This window comes from Zychaea mexicana, assembly GCF_025766255.1.
Source record: "Zychaea mexicana strain RSA 1403 chromosome Unknown BDB00scaffold_8, whole genome shotgun sequence".
Lineage (NCBI taxonomy): Eukaryota > Fungi > Mucoromycota > Mucoromycetes > Mucorales > Lichtheimiaceae > Zychaea > Zychaea mexicana.
Window position 1 is genome coordinate 555,404 of NW_026516671.1, and position 22,365 is coordinate 577,768.

Here is a 22,365-nt window from a genome sequence, read left to right on the forward strand (position 1 = left end):
AACAAAAATTGTGATGGTACTGTACATTGCCTTTCATTTTTTAAAAGATTACAGAAGTTACGAGAAAGGTAGGCACAGCCACTTCAATTGGTTCAAACCTACCGTTACGATTGAGCACAAACCACCCTAAAAAGTCGACACAGCCACATATTGTAAGATTGAATAAATTATCGCACAGCTCGATGCGGCTGCTATATAAACACCAGATTCTAGGCAAACCTCTTTTTTACTGCTACTCTTTGTTTGATCTCTTATTATAAGCACAACTCCGGTCATCATGGACTACTACAGCACTGTATACGGTTTTGGTATCCCTCCACTTCTATTAGGAGCTATAGCAGCTGTAGGTGCCGTTATTCAAGCAGCACGCAAGAGGCAGTTCTACTGGCGATACGTGTTTATGTTCCTGGCTGGCATCTTTCAGTGCATTCGAAACATTACGTTTATGGTGGCCGCACTGGGCAATAGCGAAAATTCCAATAGCGCTTATATCAGTGGCACTCTATCTCGAGTGTTTATGTTCCAAATGTTCATTCCGTTCATGTTCAGCGCTTTTTTCGAGGTGTGCCGTACAGTCATAAACTCATCAATTTCAGCCACAGCAGCAACAGGACCAGCGACAGTACCCAGCGGAACCACTGCCTACAATCTAGACAGCAATCCTCGTACAAAGTTATACAGCAACGCGCGCAAGCTCTCCCCTACCTATTTGGCACACCTGTGGACTCTTATACTCATCATCGTCAACGTTGCTTATTGCGCGACTTTGTCCAGTAGCTATAAATCCTATGACTTTACCGTAGTTCCCAATGTGATCATTGGCATGCTACAATTTAGCACGTACGGTGTTTGGGCATATGTGGCGTACGCAATTGCCCACCTCGCCATGGGATGGAAAGAGTTGAAATGCTGCAGTATTTCGCTGTTGAGCTTTTTTTGCACAATTGTGTTAGCGACCATCGGAAACACTGTAGCTACAGTTATTAGTTCGCAAAGCATCTACACAAGCATGACCGTTAATATCATTTCCTTAATCATGGTGGATGTTATTGGGCTTCTGGGACTGCTGTACGCCGTACTTGCTTCTACTCGGTATTGGCCACCTCAACCAAAGACTGTAGCCGCCAACCAGCCATACTACGCCTACACACAGTCTCCATTCGGTACATCTCCCCAGCAACAGCAGCAGTACGTGTCACAACCACCACAAATGTTCATGAACACCGCAGCAGGTTCTGCCAGCCAGTTATATCAGCAACAGCAGCAGCAACATCAGCAGTATCCCATTGTTCAAATCCCACAGCAGCAGCTCCAGTCGGGACAATTTCCTATCGTGCAAATTCCTATCAGTCAACAGCAACAGCCTGGTCAGCAATATCCTATCGTTCAAGTCCAGCCAATTATGCAGCAGCAATATCCACAAGCAGGACAATTTATCGGGCAACAGCAGTATCACTAGTTTCTCCTCATTTATCAGCAACAAAATATCTTGCAGGAAGGGAAGATCGGCTCAGTATCATCGGTTTAATTTGAGATTGGGGAAATATTTTTGGCTACGTAGTAGAAAGAGCATTGAAGGTGACTCTCTATACTTGCCCCACAGGCAGAAATCTATATTTTGTACACTACTATCATATCATTAATATTATATAGCCTTAGTACATAATTACTACGTTCAATGTAATAAATATAATGTCTGTATCAGCACAATACAAAACAACATGCTGCGGTTGCGTATCGACCGTCAGAAGAGAAGAATTGGGGTAATAAATGCTGCTGTGCGTCATGATGATATATAATCTATTGCATCTGTCCATTACTGTCCATCGATAATGACACACGGTCAGTATGCTTTTTCTTTTGGCTGTTTGCATAATATGTAAAATGGCATACCACGTAGCTGTAAGTATGTATTCAGTCCGAACCATACATGTTGCCACAATTTGTACCAGTGTCACAGACCAGCAGAATAACACATAACTGCTGAACGGGAATGAAAGTACGTAGGTATATTCTATTACTATTCTTTTCATGATATACAAAGAAAGAAAGAGAAAGCTACATACTACATGAAACATCATTGGTGAAGACGCTCAGCGCACCAATCTGTCAACTGGCTGATGCCCTGAGCCCACACCTTAACATTGGGCGATAAAAATGGCTCAACTACCCACACATGCGGACAATCAGGACGACTGAGGACATCCACATGGACACCATCACGCTGTAGCTTTTGGATCAGGGTTTCTATTTCATGCTGGAACACTTCGAGGCCGCCAACTGTAACCATCAAGGGGCAAACACCTTCATAGCTGGCAAATAAGGGGCTCACGTCTGGATTGCTTATCAACGTATCCTGCTCCTCCTTAGACAATTTGTCGAAATTGGCAATGTATGTATTGTTGCGATGACCATGACGTATGGGCAAGCAGTCTGTAGCGGCATTTGTGATATAGGTCGGACTGCTGGCTTCCAGGTTGCACCATGGCGAGATAAGGATGCCACCTCGAGGCATTGGCAAAGGCAAGCGAGCCATGGAGCTCAATGCTATGACACTACCCGAACGCAGCTGATCGCGAATACTGAGTAAGGTTGTTGCCGTCAAGTTACCTCCTGCGCTATCACCGCCTGTAGAATTCGTGTTAATTAAGATTAGTCTTTTCCATTACTCCCAGACCCCGACGAACCCCTTTCATTATGTCATGTAAATTATACCGAAAATGACTTTTGCAGGATTCACTTTCAAGTCGCGAATGAGATAGCTATATGCTTCCTCGACATCCTCTCGCGGTTTGGGCCAGTGTACTTCAGGAACAAGGCCATATTCGACTGCAAACACGCGAGCTTTGATGTTGTGTACCTGGGCAAATCGCTCAATCATGTATGTATAAGACGTCATGTACATCAACGAGTCGCCAATGGTGAAGCCGCCACCGTGAATGTAAAAGAGAATCAAATCGGCATCGTTAGCAGTCTTCTCTGCCCATGCTGCACCACCTTGACCTTGAACGTTGGGAATAATCCAGTGACCATGTTTGACCTTGGCAATCGAATCCCACTGGTAGCCATAAGGAACAGTTGTGTTTTGCATAAGACGTCGTCCAGTGTGAATTGGGAAGGAGAAGATCCGAGAAACGATACGGCATCGGATACGCAGTGGGAGATGCAACAATAATTTACGAAGATTTCCCATAATGACATGTGCAGCTAAGTATAGGTGTCATCTTTATCATTAATGCATAGTAACGAATAATTTCAGTTTTCTCCATACCCATTTTACGGCCGGCTTTGCTCAAAATAAAGGCACAAAAAAGACCAATGACGAAAGGGCGAGGGCCGGGGAGGCCATGGAGAAATGAGTCAGGTTCCAACTTTGATACGGCCATGATGTGCGAAAGAGCGAAAGAAAGGGTACGAAATAAACTACTTTTCGCTGCCAGGTCGAGCTTTCGCTCTATACTTGCGTTACACTTGGATTTTTTTTAACCCAGCACCGTTTTCATTTGGCCTGGAGATCACAACAGATGGGGAGACCTGTTTTGGTAGGTGTAAACCGTCGCACGTGAAGCCCTTGGCTCGCTCTTCAAACTCGGTGTTTGATCGTCAGAAATATGCGTTTCTGCAGAAAAGACAAAGAGCGACTTGCGGGGAGGAGTAAATGAACATTTATCTTTTCATAGACATTGTGCTTTAGGAGTCTATCTATTGCGCGTTTACTTTAGAATATTTTTTTCTGCGTAGATGCCTTTGAAGGTAGCACGTTTCGTACTTCATACTTCTTATTCCAAAATCGAAGCTCTACCCCACCTTTTTTTTTTCGCATGTTACAACCGTTTAATTTCCCAACAGTCATATCGTGTTTTCCGCTTTCATACTCGGTCTTTGGTTCTTCTACATCTAAATGGTATATGTGACTATTTTATCTGTAGTGATAGTCTATTAATCATCGTGGTGTGTCATAGAATACTCATCACCTTTTTCTAAACAAACAAATGAAAAAAACCAACACATGTTTCTCTCCAATTCTGCCTCTGCCTCCGTCCCCTTTTGTGTTGAGAATCATTACTGTAGTTGAGCAGTACATATTCACTTCGCTTATGCGACAAATTTTTGATGCTCTCATAGTATGTAACATATTACATACTCGATGTCTTTCTGTACGAGTTGCTTGTATGTATTTGATAATACTGGGTAGAGTATTCGAAGGAATATATTGTTTGTTAGAAATCAAAGGGCACATACAAATATCTCACGCCATTTACATATTATCGTCTAAATACAATAATGTAGTTGTCATCTTCAACCAGCTTGCGCGGTCTTCAAGTCACTGGCGGTTGTACTGAGATCAAAGGCTCGCTGCTATGGATATATAGATACATACTGTGCTTGCTTCTATGCAAAGCCATATTGACAACGCGCTTCTTTTCGATCTGACAATAATGTATAAGAAATGATGCTGTGTATATTTGTAAAAGTGAGGAAATGTTACATACAAAAAATAAACGTAGAGAAAGTATAGAAGATATGGAGTGAAAATGGGAGAGAAAGTGATATGAATTTGTGAAAGAAAGCAAGGTAAGGAGGTAAGATTGTTGTTCTTTTACCAAAAAGCACACCTATTATTGTTATATCCAGTCAGTATCAATGCATACTAGTAACCACCGAAGTATAGCATATAATACACTTACCATCCAATATAGCACTGACACAGGTTTTCCAGTGAAGTCGCTTGTTGGATCAGCTTATCTACTTGTGTGGGCACATCTAATGTGTCTCTCGGATTAAAGTCGCGACCGGTCAGTTTGTTTGATACACGGTTCACGACAGCGACCGCACGGGTATTCAGCATTTCAGGTCCTTGTGCATTTTCTAATTGGTGCCGTCATCCTCGTTATTAGTTTTCTGTATTATACGTTGACGGATTGTGATAGACAGTTTCTTTAAGCTGTCTGTATATACATACCATTGGCCACAGCTTCCACTTCAATACGGTTCAATCTCCTGCTGACAGAGAAATTGCGATGTGCGTCCTCTGGCATGTCCTCGTTGGCTACCCGTTCAATGCTTCGCACTCGGTCATCTAATATAAGCACACACTATCGTCAATCCTCTTTCCTTTCTTGAACAAATTTTTTAAAAAGAGTAGAACAAACCTCGGTTCTGTGCAGGGCTGGCATGTGGGTTATTAAGCAAACGCCAGTTGATCAATGGGTCATAAACGAACGCTTCCAACACAGCCATCAAGCTTTCCTTGTTATCACGCAACACACGCATGACATGCTCGCACGTTGTTCTAAAGTTACCCTCGATGCCAGACACTTCCATCGCTTTGACCAGCATGCGTGTTAAACGGAACGGAATCTTTTCTGGGAACTTTTCACGGTGCATGGCCACTTCAAAACAGTCGCCAAAATCAATGTGGACAACCTTGCCCGTGACGCGGTGCAGCATCAAGTTAGACGGATGTCGGTCACCCAAGCCCAAAATATAGCCCACCATTGACATGACCGCCAGCGATCGCGTATAGTTAGTACGTCGGTCCAACCAGGCTTCGGAATTGCGCGACTTGAGCCACAATACTCTGTATAGATCTTGACCACTTGTCTTTTCAAACGCAAACTGGAACACTTCGACCTTTTGGATCACAGTCAAATTGTCGTAGTCTGGCGCCATTTGCAACATGAGGCGATGCTCAATATTCAAAAGAATCTTGCGCGAATCGCGATAGTCGCGGATCAGGGTATGCAGCGTGTCAGTGTCCGGCACCCAGCCAATGAGACCAGAGTTAGGCGACAGTGGCACCGCTGGGTATCGTTCAATGTTCAAATGGCGTTTGAACGTTTCCGGATCATTCTTGAGCAAGGTGTTGACTAGACCGAATAATTGCATCACACGCTCGTCTTGTCGCAAATCTTCGTGACCCTTGAGCAGGTACATGTAATCTTTACCGTCGCTGCCGATGATTGTCAATTTACGAGGACGCTGCTTGGATGGAATCACAGTCAAACTAGTATTAAACCGGGCAATGCGGACAATGGGTTCACCACTGCGGTAGTAACCAGGCACACACAGCTCCAGATTACGGGCGTCAAGAAGGCGAGGAGAAATGTATTGCAACTCCAGGCTGGTCAATTGTGGGAGTTGACGAGTGATGCGACGGAAGACCTGGTAGTAGAGCTCCCATGCTTGGTTCAAATTATTCAAGTCGCGTGTTTCTTGGTATCGTCGGCACCATTCCTGAGCTTCTTGGAGATCACGCCCAAACGCCTGTACAAAAGATTCTTCACGCATTGTCTCGGGCCCACGATCCAGCATCTGATGCAATGGTTCAAGCGTGGCAAACATGGCATCCACATTGCGATCGCCAAAGTAGAGACGTGATGCTTCTTCTAAACCTTCGTGCCACATTTCGTGCCACAGGATCGCCACGCGAATAAGCTCTTGACTTACCATCAGTGCCTAGAAATTAATTACCACGCGTTCTTTAAGGTTAAGCTTTGTCCTTGCTTCTGGTGATGCGCATGTAAACATTTAATAAATACCTGCTCCACAAGCGTAGCACTGTGTAACCGCATCTTATCCATGATGCCGTGCGTGGCGCGCTGCCGAGTAGCACTTTGTGACTTGCTGGCAACTGTGAGTGAGTATACCAAAGCTTGGGGATGCTCGCGTCCAATATCCGTAAGCAGCTCGTGAATAAGTCCTCGCACTGCTGCATTCGGTGCGTGGATACGTGCAATAAGCTGGGGAATGACCTGGAGCCAAACATCAATATTAATCGTGCCAAAACCATCGCGAATGGCAGCACCGACATCGGCTTGGTAGCCATATTTGAACCACAGTGTTAACAAGCGCAATGTATCCTGCAACGAGTTCTCTTTGGACAAGGCAATTGACCGGAAAAAACCTTGAACGGCTGGAACGATGTACATGCCAAAAATATGCGCAGGTGGCTGTTGATCTTCTTGGTGCAGCCTTTCGTGATAGTCGATGATGTCAAAGTTGGCTAATGCCCATGCATGCCATGCCTTGTACCAGTTTTGGTCAAAGCGGGTTGCGAGAAGGAACGACCGCAAAATATCCTGGTTGCTCTCCTCTGAGAACTCGTACGATAGTCCGCGTTGCCATTCGCCCTGTCTCAGGTAACATCGTGCCAACAGGCGTGTGTACTCGACAGCATCCTCTGGAATTCGTGTAGTGTCAATGGGCATGCTGATTGCCATATCGTCGGGATTTAGGCCCAAGTCTTGCGTCTTTTGGGCAGTAAAGTCACGTAAGACCGTTAATGCGCGTGTTCGCGTGGCGTTGGCCTGGTCAGCGATTGTGCATTGTGAGGCAGAGTGCCACATATGCTTCAGGCGTGCATACATGATCTTGGGATGCGGGGTACCTTCGCTGTCAACGAGACTGCGCAGGGTTGTTTCGGAGAGCGAGAAACGACCATTCTTGCGGCAGAGGTTGGCAAACTTGATCCATGTGTCCATGTCGTCCTGAGGCGCAATTACCATAGCCCGCACACGCAGAATACGTTGCCACACCTCAATGTTACGCTCGCAGCCGTCCAAACGCTTGGTCCACGTACGTCGGATGGCATATTGCTTCTCGGGGTCATTGACAGATTGCTTGTACGTAATCATTTCCTCTAGCTCTGCCAGCATTTGCACACGGACAACAGTAGCGTATGCACGATTGTAACTCTCACCCAACAGGGCCGTCAATTCTGTATCCAAAAGATCGCGGGTCTTGGAAATGAATTCCTCGGCTTCCTTGTACCGGTTGCGATGCATTGCCAGAATAGCACGGAAGAATGTGCGGTCGGGGCTTTCTTGCTTGAGCAAGGCAATGTACTCCTCCATTTGTTCCCATTGGCCAAGACCCCAAGCAGCAGCTGCTGCAAATGGCGCAATACTCTTGCGGTTCTCGGGTGGCGCATGGATCCATTTTTCTTGTGCAAGTGTCGAAAGCTGATCCCATTCGCCAAGAGCGTGCAAACATCGCATGCGACCCAGAGTGAACTCCATCGAGTTGGGATGCTCGCGCTGCTGTTCCTCATATGCACGCAATGCTTCTTGATAACGATGCAATTTTTCATACCACGATGTCTTTAGCTCAAGCTTGAGAGAGTCTTGAGCGAACCGTAGGATACCCATGGCGGCATCGGGCTGTTGTAGCAAGTTATTGATCGACATGAGCATTTCGACAGCTTCAAACGATTTGGGCTCGAGATGGAATTCCATTTCTTTGTAGTGAAGGGCCTTGGCGTATGCATGACATTTTTGCGCATACACTGCCAGTGTGCGGATATCAATTGGCAGCATCTTGTTATTGTTGTCGTGTTCCATGAATTCAGCAAGATGGAGGAGAATCTGGATGATTTCAGGCGGGATATTGGGTGCCTTAAGTGCGGTTTCGAGAGAGGCTACGAGTTCGTCCTTGTATTGATCATACAGTTCGTTCCAGCAGGAGACAAAGGCTGCATTGAACAGCTCACGGGCAAGAGGGGTGTAGGCACTGGCAAGAAAGACGCAAGCTCGAAGGGCGTGAGATGGTGATTGCTTCAAAAGCTCAACACTGAGACGGCGGATCCATTCCATCCAGTCTTCCTTGGTGGATCGTTGAGACGCTTCCCATGCTTTCTTGAGATGCTGTTGGTTCACTGGCTGTTTCTTTGCCGCACTCATATCGGCAGAAGGGGTATCGTCACCCTTAGCATCTCTATTTGAAATCGCGCTTTAGTAATGTACACCATCATCACCGCATAATTAAATTCCTTTTGGTTCTTACCTATCATTGATAGCCTTGCCAAGCTCTTGTGGAAGATTTTCGCCTTTCAAGAGTTTGCCCACCAATAATTCATAGTTGGCATGTGTGATCCGGTATCGAGTCAGCACCTATGTCGTTTTTTTGTGTGAATATCACCATTCTATTTTATACTCTGTATAATAGATTGCTTACCTTGTTAATCGCGGGTATGAACTTTGCATAATCCGTTCCCAGTTGAAAGATCAAGGCACACAGTAATTCCATGGCAGCATTCCGTGCTTCAAGTGGTAGTACAGGCAGGACACGTGCCAGCGGATGGATGATACGTGATGCATAGTCAAACATATTGACTCGTTTCGATAAAGCGGTAATTGTCGTTAATGCTTCACGGCGGATATTGACAGGAGCGTCGGGTTTTTCAAACAATCTGACGACGACAGGAATAACCAGATGCATATATTCTTCAATGTTGGATCCAAAGACCACGAAAGCATTGAGGACCTTGGACGTAGGTTGGCGCCGATCACTTTGATCATTATCGAAGATTTGAAGCATCTGTGGCAACAGTCGTGGTAGATAGATCTTGAGTTCGCCGTCGAGAGCCTTGGCAATTGCTTCGATCAGGGATATGATATTTATTTGCAGCGATGCGGACATCCAGTACTCGTCAATTAAGTCAAAGATATCCTTGAGATAATTGCGAATGTGTTGTCGGACAATGGTGACGAGATCGCCCAGTTTGTGGATATATCCTTCGAGCATGTTGGCATTGCACGAACGCATGAGTGACAGAAAGTTGGGTACGATGACCGGCAAGAACTGGACGACCTTCAAGCCAAGCGAGTTGAATATGTACATGACGGCTTCGATGGCGGCTTGGTGGTGTGCTGTTAAGGATGGATCCTTCAAGATCTTCATGAGCGAGTGCATGACGACTTGGGGATAGTAATCCTCGGAAGAAGGGCTGATACCCATCATCAACAGTGTCACGTCATTGCTGGCGAGTTTTGGGTCTGCTAATGCTTCACTCGACGTCTCAATAGCGTTCATTTTGTGTCGATATGGATCCAGCGCGCCAAGAATACCCATCAACTTGACTGTTTCACGACGTGTCACAACACTTTGCTCAGCCTTCAATATGCTGATCAGGATGTTGAGTAAAGCCGGATACTTGGTATAAGGTTCAATGACAAAACCAGTGTTGCTGGCAAGTTGACCCAATGTCTGCAGAGCAGCATCTCGTTTTGCACTTGAACTTTGGTCCTGCAGCGTCTCCATAATCAACGGCATCAACTCGTCCAGATGCGGCACCATATCTTCGCCACTTACGGCTGCTAGTTCACCAAGAGCGCCAAGCACGGCCGAGACAACACCGGGAGAAGGATCACGAGCTTTGGGCATGAGTACTTTGAGCACAGGCTCGATGTATGGACGCGTTAAGCGCTGTGCTGCACCGACCAAAAGCGACACCAATCTGGCAGATTCTTCTTTTTGGCGACTGACCACGGAATATTCAAGTTCGGTTAACAGTTGAATCAGCGTTTTGCGAAGCGAAGGCATGACATAGGCTGGATTGTACGTCGTCAGACGACCTATGATCTTGATGGCGATTTCTCGGATAGCGAACACCTCATCGTTAAGTGCAATAAATAAAGAGCGTACATTATCGGCTTGTGCTAGATGGCGGTCGAATCGTGCATCGAGCGAGGAAAGCACCGTTTCCCGAATCACTGGGTCTGGATCCGCAATACCAACGGTCAACAGCTTCTCCAACACTTCGCCGACAACCTTGATGGCATGCGCACTTGTCTGGTTACATATCGGATCACGAACAAACAGCTGACAACATGTTACTGCAGCCGCTTTACGAATTTCGGGCATATCGTCGTCTAAATAATCCACAATGCAATCGCGTACGAATTCGTTTAGGACGTGGTTGGAAAAGTCAAATGAACCAAGTGTTTTCAAAGCATGGACGATAATGTCGTGGTCTTTGGCATCGATGGCGCCACCTTCACGGATTGGTCGATCCACTGCTTGGATCATGTTGCGGTTGTTTGGTGCTCCAGGCTGTTTGTACGGTTGACCGCATAAAGTGATGGAAATGACGTTCAAAAGACGATCTTGGATGACTGGTGATAGGGGTTTGATGCGGTTGGAAATGTTACGCAAAGCATCGACAAGTGGTTCCGATAATCCGCAATTGAACATGAGATCCAATAGGTCGTGTACATATTTCGTTAGCGCTTGTCCGACAGCTGTGGCCAGTTTACTGATGCATACGAACGTTGCTGTTTCCACCTCCTTTCGCTGGCGGCTAATGATAATGAGAGAAGGAGAGACGGACGGGAAAAGGAAGGAGTATGTGTTGAGCATATTTTTGATGTGTCAGTTATTGCCTTTTTCTCTTTCCTGCACAGCCACTTGCTTTTTTCGACACCATAGCACAGAAAAGCAGAAACGAAAATAGCTCACCCTTTTACTGACAGCGCCTCCTTGACACATGTTATAATAGCTTCCAGATAGCGATTCATGTTACTCTTCACATGCTCAGCCACGTCGCCAATCGCAATGAATGCTATAGCATCCCGAAAAGATAGAATCCATTTAGCCCTTTTCTCCCACCTGACACAACCGATTAGCCCCAATGATTATCACTTACCGTCCCGTTTGTCCCTGTCTTTACGTAAGAGACCCAGGAGATGGCTCATGGATTTATGCAAGTACAGTTTCGCAAAGGTGGATGGATCGTAGTACGCAAGAGTGGGTATCATGGTCACGACTGTTTTTCGAATCAGTTGATCTCTCGAGTCTTTCTTTTCCAGTGTGATATTGCATACATCCTTGTACATGTCCGTCATGAACTATTAAACCAATTAAACATTTTTTTTAGTTTTTTTTTTCTCGCTTACTATGATGTGTATGCATATTCCCCCCCCCCCGATCTTCTGCTTCTCGTTCTTGTTGTGGCCCTCTATTTACCATGCCAGCATGTAACAGCAGTTCCCGCATGGCCAAAAGACTCGCATGTGTCGCCTCAGCACTGTGCAACTGTAATCCCTTGTTAGCCTCCGTCCAAATCTTATTGTACCAAGTCTTTCGCATGGGCGTTTCACGTCGCTGCACAATATCCAGACATTCGCTCAAGCAATCGGCGGCATTTTCTCGAATGATCTGCCGCGAATCCCGTAATGCAACCCATATCAGCTCTAGAATGCGGTGGACGTATGCATAAATTAATGTAGGCGCATTGACGGCCAATTCACGCAACACCAACACGGCGCCGAGTCGACTTCGGTCGCCGTGGAGCCATTCAAGGGCGTGTTCCACTTGCGTATCGACGGATTCGGCTGTAAATGTGGATGCATTGACCGCCGAACGACCCAGTGCGCGAGCGGCTGGAACCATCACCTGAGCATCGTTGTATGGTAGCATGATACGTAAATAGGTGTGGAATCGACTGGCGTTGCCATCAGGTTCCAGATCAATCAATCGGTCTACAAGAATATTGATGTTATTTAGAATAAGCTAACCACCACCACCACCACCTCCTCCTCCTCCTCTCACTCTTGCATCCGTTCTCCAGAGCTTATTCTCTATCGGTTCTTGTCAAATACGACTAATATCAATTTACCAATGGCGGCAATGGCGCCCAGTTTCTCGTTATTGTCGGTGCTATGCACAAGTTCTGCAGTTCGTTTATTTATATCCGACGTGAATCGGGTGAGATGTTCGTCTGATAATTCTCGCGATGCCGTAGCCACCTAATTTTTGATTTTTCTCGTTAAAGCATTGTGCTTGTACGTGTGTATGTTGCTGTGTATATTGCTTACCGTTTCGCGTAGTTCGTTGGCTGCTTTTTGACGACGATCTTCATGTCTATATTAAGTTCATTAAGAGTTAAATGAGCCCTTGTTCTTTTCATCCCATCATGATAACATTATTTACTTGGATTTCAGTTCAGTGAAAATCCTGGTCAAATTCTCTGAACTATAATTAAGCATTGCCACGAGCACCATGGTGGAAAATTATGGTTGTGTAAAAAAATGACGTTTTCTCTCCAAAATTTGTGTTGCGGTTGTGTGCGTCTGTGTGAATGTATGTGTGTGATGTATGACAGCAGCGGTTGTCGTAAAGCGTTTTGGTTATGTTCTTGTTTCCACCCTCTCTCTCTCTCAACAGCCACGACAACCGAAAAAAGTGTATATTTTTGTTAGAAGGGTCCTTCAAGTTTCGGATTGACTGTATAGTAGGCGTTTGAATTACTGGCTCAGCATCCTTATTATTATCATCAGCCTAAATAGCAGCAGCCCAGCTGGTTTCTAATGCCACCGCACACACACAAGATTTGCCAACAGACAAAAGTTGATAATAGTATAGAATGCTACTTCTATGCTGCTGCGAGTTGCTTTTCTCTTAAAATCAAATCACTTTGCAACATTTTAAACAACAGGCACGACGAGTCATTCGATTATGCATAACTTTTCGTGCATCGGGCCTTGTTTTAACCGAGCTAATATCCTTTTTTGAACTTTTTTTGGGACCTCCTTTCTTGTGTTGCTATTATGTTCTTCTTACTACTACATGATTGATAGTAATGTAGCAGCAAAGTTAAAGAGGCCGTTGTAGATAAGAGAGGCAGTTAAGTAATAATTAAACCTTATTCTCCTTCCCCTCCTCCACCCCTCCTACTCATCATCATTATCATTATAAGACAACTGCTTATTGCTGAGCACAACTACTCCCCAGTACATACAACTGCTCTCCTTGATCCAACATCTGCTTCCTCAAAAAACATTCACTGTTGTCTTTGATAGATATGTGCGCATTTTTCACAATAAGATAGAGAAAGAAGAGTCATAGGAGGATCGATATAACATCTTTCGTTAGCACGTAATTAAGAGCGTACCTTTGCATCTGCGCGCACAAAAGATGATTGTGCGCGATTTTTTTAGTGAGCGCAATTGAAAAATTTTCATGCAAAAAAGACCAAAGTCAGTTCGCGAGTTTCGATCCCAAGAAACATACCACGATGATACACAATGTCACTAGGGTTCAAGGAGCAATTATCTTATAGCAACGGAAGCGTTTCACGACACCAGCGTAATTTCAATCTTTAGAAGGCATCTTCTACTCCTTGTCATGAACATGAAATACGAATGCTATAAATATAATCCGTTTATTGTTCCAGGAAACACCACACTAATAAATATAATTTCTGAATGTTTTAGGAGAAACTGTAATTGCTTTACCCAACACTCCTTTGGTCTAGTTGAAACATAATTAAGAGGAGTTGACATCATTCTGCCCTACTCAGCATACATATAACCAGTCCATTATAAGGCTCAATTGCAGTAGCAACAGCAGTAGATCGTTTCTTTATTCGTTAAAATGAATTATAGCACAATCTCTGGGACGAGAACAGAAACTAAACACACGCCATCGCGATAAAAATATTCATCAGCAATCTAGATAGCTTGAGCTCCTAAAGATAAATTGGAGGGTACAGTAAATGACAACATTTGTTAATTCGTGATACGAAGACTAATTTGGTTTTTTTGCGCTTCATGGAGTGGGGTAAAAGTAATCTGTCGCCACCACAGTTATTTTTAGTTTCTTCTTTTGTTACCATGGCCCCGTAAACGCCATCACAGCAGCAACAGTAACCATGGTGATAAGTTCTCCGCAAAAAGAAGATTACGGGAGAGGGGCAGGAAAGAGAGCAGGGAAGGTGGGGGCACAAAGCAAAAGAGGCTTTTGGCTTGCCATGACGTTATGGATAGTTTGGTAGCACAAAGCTTACATCACATGGATTATGTAGGATGAAAAGAGACAGCACCTTGTGTAACTGAATGAAAAACAAGCTCGTATAACATATCAGCGGTGAACTAAAAATATAACATCTCTCTCGCTCTCGCTCTGTGCGTGTGTGCTCTCCAACCCCCCCATCCACCCGCTCTCACTCTTCCTCTCACTCGGGAACAAGGCAACACTAGCATCTTTTGAAAGGTACACACAAATCCGGGTCATCTGGCTCCCTTTGACTTTTTTCCTTTTGTCGTTTCGTATATAAATACCCGAACAAGGATCTTCCCATTTTCCCTTTTCTTCCCAACCTTTTTTTGCTCTTCTTCTCTCATCGTCTCTTCTGTGTTCATCTATCGCATACTACATATCTCTGTTTAAATGGACTCTCACTACCAACAACAGCAGCACCAGCAAGAGACAATGTACCAAATGGCATATATCCCTGCAACCACCGAGGCCTGGATGCCTCCTGTCACAACAACAGCAACGTCATTTGCGAATACTTCATCAACAATGGCTATTACTGGTACTGATACCACATGTGCTGTCAGCACTGCTCTTGATGAACTCAATACAGTAGCATCATACCATTCACTCGATCATACTGCTATGCCTCCTGTGAGCGTATCGCCCACCATGTATCCTGTCTCAACTGCTAGCCCTGGTGGCGAGTACTTTTACACACCTGCTTCAGAAGCAATGGACATCAACAGTACCCACATCTCCATACCCCCATTGGTGGCTCCACTCGACTTGAACTGCTCGCCGTATGGTATTGCAGATGCAGTATCACGGATGCAGATTCAAGAACCTCTTATGGATGGTGTCGTAACTTCTACTACTCAAGAGACACATCATCGATTAAGTTTGGACATTCAGCCATGCATCTCAATCACGGAACCAACACCTATCAAGCCACAGCAACATCAACGGCACTCGGACTTTTTGTTTGCCGATTCGTTTGCTACAACCGACGCACTACAACAACAGCCGATGCTGGACCCGGCATACATTGATTCAGCAGATTGGTTATCGTGGACTCCTACTCGTGGTTCATCTCCAGACATGTACTTTGACGCGTCTTCGGTCAGCTCGGATCCAACCATGTCCAACAACAACATGAATGCACAGCATCCAGTATTACAACAACAAGTGCAAATGCAGCAACAACAACAACAACAACAACAACAACAACAGGCTTCATCACCGACCCCTTCTAAGCTCGCAGCACCTGTTCCTCGGACTACAAAGAACCGTCCACGCCGAGTCTCCGAACCACCCAAGGCAAGCAGCGACATTACGGACAACAACAACGGCAGCAGTAGCAGCGGCAGCAAGGTGCGTCGAAGCAGCAGCGAGCGACGCACACGGGCTGCACCAGGAGCATTCTTCTGTCAACATCCTGGCTGCGGCAAGTCATTCACACGTGCATACAATCTTACATCGCATATGCGCACCCACACATCGGAACGGCCCTTCCCTTGCGGCCAGTGCGGTCGCCGGTTCGCTCGCCAACATGATCGTAACAGACACGAAAAGCTGCATTGGGGCATCAAGCCATTCACCTGTGCCAATTGCAAAAAGTCCTTTGCTCGTATGGATGCGCTCAACCGTCATTTGCGTGTCGAGAATGGATGCGGTGCAGTTCTTGGTATCACCTCGGCTTCTGCTGCTGCGCAGTAAATAAACCCCCTACTCCTCCTCCCCAATCTCGTAACCCTCCTACATATTTCCGTGTTCTATACCCTTCATCTTCTCGGCAACTCTCTCAAAAACATACTAGTCTCTCCATTCATTTGACTCTATTCCATCATACACAGCACACGCGCACACAGACATTTCCTCGCACCCATCATTATTTCATATTTATCTCGCGACAAGCACAAGCACAAGCATATCAAGAACAACATTGCAACAAGAACATACACGCACGCACAATCACAGACACGCAATTGCACACATTATACATACTCTATATACCTATTCTCTCTATATCTACTCTTCGTCTTCTTCGCCCTTCTCCCGGACAACAGCCACACTATTGTTTATTTTCGTATTATTCATATATCATTATACTATATTATTGTTATCATATATATCATCATCATTATCATACTGTACATAGAAATAAAACAAAATGCCTCTTTTACGCTCGCTAAGGAAACTATTACAAATCGTCGCATAACATCCCGAAATTTTTTTCTTGCATCCTTGTGTCACTGGATGTCATTTCCAAATTGGGCGAGCCGATAACCCCCCATACGCATTTGGAAATTTAAAAGAACCAGACGAACTTTTTCTTCTCTTTCGCGTAAAAATCCCACCTGATACTCTACTTTTCTAGGGGGCAGTTTACTATTTCCTTGGGATAAGTAAGTGAGAGAGCTATTGTGATGTCTGCAAGTGTGTGGGTGTGTGTAAATGAAGATGAGTAATGCCTAAATTGCACCATAGTATGCTCTTTGCTCCAGAAATAGATTATACGGAAAGGAGCAAATAAGGAAGAGTGTGGGCTATCATCTCGCTGATCCCACAAAGCTCACTACATGCCGCAGATATGATAGTATTACAGAGGGAAGAGGAGGGAACTCGTAGAATGTGTAACACACCTTGCTGGTTTTCGGTTAGAGATGACGGTTTGTTCTCTCCCCCTCCCCCAAAGGAAAACCCCGATATAGTGTGTCTTTGTGACCCCGGAAGTGCAACAGTATAAACTTTTTTTACAGTTTCGGTATGGATCGGCATTGACCGTACCACTTTTTTTTGTTGTGGTTACATTTATATTACACTATCCTGTGCTTTGGAAAATGTTCTTTCCGCGCGAGCGCGCGAAAGTCAGCAACGATGAGTGAGCGATGCTTTCGCACAACAGATGGTATATTTCTCCTTCATGTAGCCGTAGCATGTACTATACTTCTTCTAGTTAAATCTAGATTTCATACTGCCCATCATTTTCTCTGTTCCATTCAAACAATTGTTCCTCATTTTCGAAAAGAAGGCAATATCAAAAAGCAAATTAAAAAGCTAAAAAAACAATGGATAATACATTGTAAGGAAATCTGCGGTGCACAACACCACAATAGATCATCGTAATTAACAAGTAAATAAATTTACGCCATCCATCCCTACGACACACCCAGGTTGACATTCATCATCTCCAACAAAATACATTGATGTGGAAACGCTAATTATAGCTATTATTATGAGATTCACTAATCTTGTTTTGTTTATATTCATTTGTTAGAAGGTTGTCAAAGGATGGCAGATAAACTTTGATTTTCAGCCTCTACTTGCGCCACGCTGCCGATGATTCGCTGACATTCTTCAAGCGCACGAAAGTCTGTTTCAAGCTCGTTCAACTGTTGCTGTGCACATGTTTTGTTTGTTGTTCGTATAGTATAACAAGCAGTTAGTATTATGATTATGTGTTTAAAACGCGTCGCGTGAGCACCAATATAATTATAGATCATTTAGAGTTGTGCTAGTGTCGCACAGGGTCTATTTTTAAAAGTTATAGTAAACTTACGTCTGCTTCCAATCCGTTATCAAGGTCTCGTGCACTCGCGCGCAAGTCATGTAAGATGTCTTTCAGTTTTTGAATAAGGTCATCTAGAGCGCAAATGTTAAAAAGATTGTGAGCTAGATTGTAGTATGATGTACAAGGTGTAAATCAAAGCATCTAAAAATAGGGTTTCCCTCTTTCACACATAAAACGGAAAAAGGGTTCTTGCTTACCTGAGAGTTTCAAGGAACCCACACCACCACCCTGAATTGTATCCTGAAGTTCTTCATAGAGGGTGGAAAATTCTTTCAACCGATCGGCTATCTATTACATTCATTCTGAGTAAGCTCTAAATTTGTGTAGGGTACATGACTCATTGTTGTTGTATTACCTGAATTACAGTCGGACTATCACTGCCATGGTTTCGGCGCAGTTCCCATAGTAAATCATACATGGCAAAGAGTCGATTCTTGAAAAAGCACATTCGTTAGTCAAAGTCAAATTGTATTGTACTATGCAACTCATTCGATCGCTGTAACCACTACCCCACCTCCTCTTCCATCCGCTGTCGATCTGTGGATTCATCTGCATCAAGTGTGATCCATTGCCACTGCGTATATCGCGCATAGAGGTTGGCAATCTGGTCGTCATAGAGAATTGGGTGACTTGAAGAGGCAGCGCTGTTAATACTTGGTGAGCGTTGCTTTGATAATGCTGACGCTGTTACAGCGTAATGATGTTGGTGGCTGTGGTGGCGGTGTGTTGTTGAGGATAGTCTTGGTTGTTGTTGTTCTTCAATCACCCGATGATATTGCTGTTTTTGCTCACGACGAGGTACTGAAGATTCCGCTGTTGTTTTTCTATGCTTGCTGGAAAAAAGTGAATCTTCATCGCAGTCATTGGACGATAGTTGGCGTTTTCCCATTTTCAAATTTATCTGTTGTGCAGTGGTAGCTGAGGTTGGGCGTCGTGGCAGCATAGCAGTACCGCTTGACCCTTCTCGCACAGAGGATGCTGCTGCTGATCCCCATGACATTTTATTTTTGCTAATTTCGTTTTTCCGATTACTCTTGCTGTTATTATGATCACTGAGTGCGTCCGCTATCCGTGATCTCCGAGATTGTGGTTGAAAATTCATACGCGTTGTTGATGGTTGTACAGGCCCACGCGGTTGTAATGACGTGTTTGCAATTGCACCTACTGATCGCCATGGTGCTCTGACTAATAACAGTGAAATTGTAAAACATGCTCATCAATCGGTCAAGTTTTACAGTTTGTAAATTTTATATTTCATGCGCACCTACTGATCCTGATCCTCTTTTATTGATCGTCTTCCTTGATTGAGCAAACTTATTTAGAGCTATGTACAGTATTATTTTCCTATTATATGTATAACGGTTCACATACTGAGATTTTCGTTGTTCTTCTATTAAGTTGCGATTTATGGCTGCAGCACGTTGTCGTACACTAACTGATGGTCGTTCTTCGTCATTCATCATATTCTAATATGCGTAAAGGTTGTTGTTTTGCTGCTGAAACTCAAGGAACAATGCCGCGACTGGGTTTTAAAGAGGCAACGCAAACCACGCATACTCACAGAAAATGGTGCCATTATATACGTCAGGTTTAAAAAACCCTCTAGTTCACGTGATTCCTCCACTAATAACTTCACTCTAATGATTGTTTACTATAGAGTAACCGTTCGCTTGGAATAGTTTCTGATATCAGCAGACGAGGTCTTTTTTACAAGGAGACAACGCTTTATGTTACGAATTTCTGTGCCATGTAAATTATATATACACATTTACATTAATGATATCTCCATTTTTATTTCAGATTAGAAAAGCAGAAAAGAAAAGCAAATGCTGCTATTGAAAGATTGAAGGTACTTTGGATTTTCTTGCTCGTCGCACCGTGAAAACATTGCAGGTATGTCTCCCCCCGCGATCTCTAGTTGTGATACCTCTTTTCGGGATCATCTCGCGCGAAGCTCACCCATCCATGTATTCTTTACACTCAATGTGAGCACAAATCATATTGTTCGAACATGCGTTGTAGCACGGTCAGACAAAAATTTCCGCAAATTTTACACTGCCAATCATGATAGCACAGAATGTTTCGCTCGATTGTTTCTGTGCTTCCCGAATAGCAACAGTCATGAGCAACTCTTCTCCCGCACATCTAATAGGTGCTTGATGACACAAAGTTTGTGCGCCGTATGTGTAGTTGCGGGGAACCGATAGTTTGTGAGTGTGTTTTGTCCTTTCTCCGTCAAGTCTCTATCTCTCTCTCCTTGGGGGAGCGAGAATTAGAATAACACGCTTGTCTGTTGAAACTATATCAAAAAGGCACGATACGCACTTTTCAGGTATTGAGTTACCCAAAAGTAGTAGGCGGGAGGACCTCGCAACGTTGCCGTGGGTGTAACCCAATGGTCGCGGGGATAACCTAACCACCGCAACAGTTTGTACATACAATATGGGCCTTTTTACCCCAAAGAGAGTGAACATATGAGTAAAAGCGGAAGGTTTCCTAAACAAGTTAGCTCAACCAAAATGCATGCTATAAAACACAGAAAATGTGTAACTGTATAGGATATCCCGTCAGTGAGTAAGATAAATTCTGATCTTTAATCGAGATTGATCTTTTTGCGTAACTATCAAGGCAAAAGGAACTCCCTTGCTCTCTCTTTCTCTGTTCGAAACACGAAAAGTTCATATCTGCAGCCATGTATATTCAAGGTGGTACCCGATAACACGTTTGAGCTTATAAATCAACCCCATGAAAAAAAACACCCAAAGCTGTATGTAGCTTATTGGCCAATCCACAAATACTGAGACATACACATGGCGAAATATAATTAATAAAGTTTAAACAACAGGCCACACACGTATTTCCACACCATTCTCACTTCATATCGCTTGTCTCCGAGTCGCGCAAAATGATGCAATCGCTTATTCTTGTTCAGAACTTGACAAACTGCTAAATGTGTAGCTGTATTCCTTATAGCAAGCAATTTATTTAAGTCTTTACTGCACTAGAGGTAAACCTGTGGATCCTTGGCTGGCATTCATCGTTTTCGCGCAACTTTTGTGATATGTACTTATCGACAACTACGCTCTAATGATAATGGCAAAGATTCACAAATGGTATCTAAACTTCCATCTAATTGAAGACAATACATAGTAATGATCACATCACCTTAAAGATGTTTCTTTCAGGCACATCTTTTCGTTTAGTTCTGTGTTGTTATCTCTCAAAGAGCCAGAATGTGTTTTTCCTTCCCATACCTCTCTCGAACATCACTCTTAATGTTTAAACAAATATGAATTTTCAGCATAAACCCACCGCAGTGCTGTATACATGTTTATAGGATTTGGAAAATTATTATGCAGTGAGTTTACTTACAGAAAGAATAAACCAACTGATCTGCTCGCTAGCTCGCGAAAGAAGGAGTTTAGTTGTACTATATACTACCTGCTAGGCAAGCCTGAAAAATAATAGTTACAAACAGGCGGTTTCTCAAATTTGTGCACCTGGTAGTATGTGGTGAATACAACAGCAACGTTTTTATATATAACGCTATCTGTTTAGCAGCATTTGTAACGTCACATTAAGATTGTCAACTTCTTGAACATGTTATGATGACGCTCAGCCAGTCTTATCTTTTTCAGTAACAGAATTACAACTAGATCAATCAACGGCTTCGAACCAAAGGGTAAAGAAATGATCGATATGATATAAAGAGTAAAATCAATAAGGCGGAAGACCAAAAAAAACAGTTAACTATATACACATGAGGAGGATAGGCAGGTAGCACGGATGGGATTTCAAAAGCTATTCAAATCCAACAAACAGAATGTTTAAAAAAGGAAGAGCCACACAAATCAAAATCTAAGTTTTCTTTAGTATAATTACTTAGACAGATTCGTAGGATGCAGCAGTCGCTGTAAGAAACTGTTTACAGCCCGTTTACAGTAACAGTGCGTAACAACTCAACTGGGCATTTCGTGCAGCGGTTACTGTTACAAAGCTGTTAATGCTTTTTACAATCTTTCAAACAACGATAATTCCAGCATTCTTCATAAAACGTAGACGAAGACAAATGCGCGATGAGCAACTCGAACAGACCAGCAGTCATACGCGACAGATCCTGCACGTATTTTGGAACAAGTTCGAGGGAGAAGGCTTTCCGCTGCCCAAGCACGCCAAAAGCCAAAAACGCAAGGTTACCGACCGCCAACGCAGCATGTTTCAAATCAACCAAATCCCAAGATATGATGCAACCTTTT

General features: G+C 43.9%; 5 protein-coding genes across 5 annotated transcripts; 2 read left to right on the forward strand and 3 right to left on the reverse strand.

The window, feature by feature from the left end:
• The first annotated feature begins 212 nt into the window (after window positions 1-212).
• On the forward strand, window positions 213-1,735 carry BDB00DRAFT_587581 (uncharacterized protein). Its single transcript, XM_053117954.1, has one exon. It carries the CDS (start codon window positions 278-280, stop codon window positions 1,457-1,459), a length of 1,182 nt encoding a protein of 393 aa, XP_052983977.1. The 5' UTR covers window positions 213-277; the 3' UTR covers window positions 1,460-1,735.
• A 252-nt stretch (window positions 1,736-1,987) lies between these two features.
• Window positions 1,988-3,402, reverse strand: BDB00DRAFT_803754 (Alpha/Beta hydrolase protein). The gene is made up of 3 exons (XM_053122053.1): window positions 3,272-3,402; window positions 2,716-3,207; window positions 1,988-2,628 (listed from the first exon to the last, which is right to left on the reverse strand). The coding sequence occupies exons 1-3, from the start codon at window positions 3,384-3,386 to the stop codon at window positions 2,078-2,080; spliced, it is 1,158 nt and encodes a 385-aa protein (XP_052983978.1). The 5' UTR covers window positions 3,387-3,402; the 3' UTR covers window positions 1,988-2,077.
• A 1,198-nt stretch (window positions 3,403-4,600) lies between these two features.
• Window positions 4,601-12,782, reverse strand: BDB00DRAFT_868318 (armadillo-type protein; the record flags this gene model as incomplete). Its single annotated transcript, XM_053126454.1, has 13 exons — window positions 4,601-4,616; window positions 4,689-4,869; window positions 4,964-5,080; window positions 5,154-6,459; window positions 6,543-8,715; window positions 8,785-8,891; window positions 8,956-11,080; window positions 11,239-11,341; window positions 11,426-11,627; window positions 11,746-12,260; window positions 12,398-12,527; window positions 12,597-12,642; window positions 12,712-12,782. The coding sequence occupies 13 exons, from the start codon at window positions 12,780-12,782 to the stop codon at window positions 4,601-4,603; spliced, it is 7,092 nt and encodes a 2,363-aa protein (XP_052983979.1).
• Window positions 12,783-15,945: 3,163 nt separating this feature from the next.
• On the forward strand, window positions 15,946-16,188 carry BDB00DRAFT_735924 (uncharacterized protein; the record flags this gene model as incomplete). The annotated part of the gene is made up of 1 exon (XM_053118386.1): window positions 15,946-16,188. A coding segment is annotated over one exon (243 nt), but the record flags the coding sequence as incomplete, so codon positions are not given.
• A 1,162-nt stretch (window positions 16,189-17,350) lies between these two features.
• Window positions 17,351-19,646, reverse strand: BDB00DRAFT_803765 (uncharacterized protein). The gene is made up of 7 exons (XM_053122054.1): window positions 19,481-19,646; window positions 19,374-19,408; window positions 18,624-19,294; window positions 18,465-18,542; window positions 18,307-18,397; window positions 18,098-18,180; window positions 17,351-17,936 (listed from the first exon to the last, which is right to left on the reverse strand). The coding sequence occupies exons 1-7, from the start codon at window positions 19,570-19,572 to the stop codon at window positions 17,823-17,825; spliced, it is 1,164 nt and encodes a 387-aa protein (XP_052983981.1). The 5' UTR covers window positions 19,573-19,646; the 3' UTR covers window positions 17,351-17,822.
• Between the last annotated feature and the right edge of the window lie 2,719 nt (window positions 19,647-22,365).

What these genes read in the sequence shown, in the direction of transcription:
- BDB00DRAFT_803754 (XM_053122053.1), bottom strand. Translation starts at nt 3,386, where the DNA reads ATGGCCGTATCAAAGTTGGAACCTGACTCATTTCTCCATGGCCTCCCC. An exon ending in CAAAGCCGGCCGTAAAATGG is followed by an intron (nt 3,208 to 3,271) that starts GTATGGAGAAAA and finishes ACCTATACTTAG; the next exon opens with CTGCACATGTCATTATGGGA. An exon ending in TCCTGCAAAAGTCATTTTCG is followed by an intron (nt 2,629 to 2,715) that starts GTATAATTTACA and finishes CGAATTCTACAG; the next exon opens with GCGGTGATAGCGCAGGAGGT.
- BDB00DRAFT_587581 (XM_053117954.1), top strand. Translation starts at nt 278, where the DNA reads ATGGACTACTACAGCACTGTATACGGTTTTGGTATCCCTCCACTTCTA.
- BDB00DRAFT_803765 (XM_053122054.1), bottom strand. Translation starts at nt 19,572, where the DNA reads ATGATGAATGACGAAGAACGACCATCAGTTAGTGTACGACAACGTGCT. An exon ending in AAGAGGATCAGGATCAGTAG is followed by an intron (nt 19,295 to 19,373) that starts GTGCGCATGAAA and finishes CACTGTTATTAG; the next exon opens with TCAGAGCACCATGGCGATCA. An exon ending in GGGTTCCTTGAAACTCTCAG is followed by an intron (nt 18,181 to 18,306) that starts GTAAGCAAGAAC and finishes TTTGCGCTCTAG; the next exon opens with ATGACCTTATTCAAAAACTG.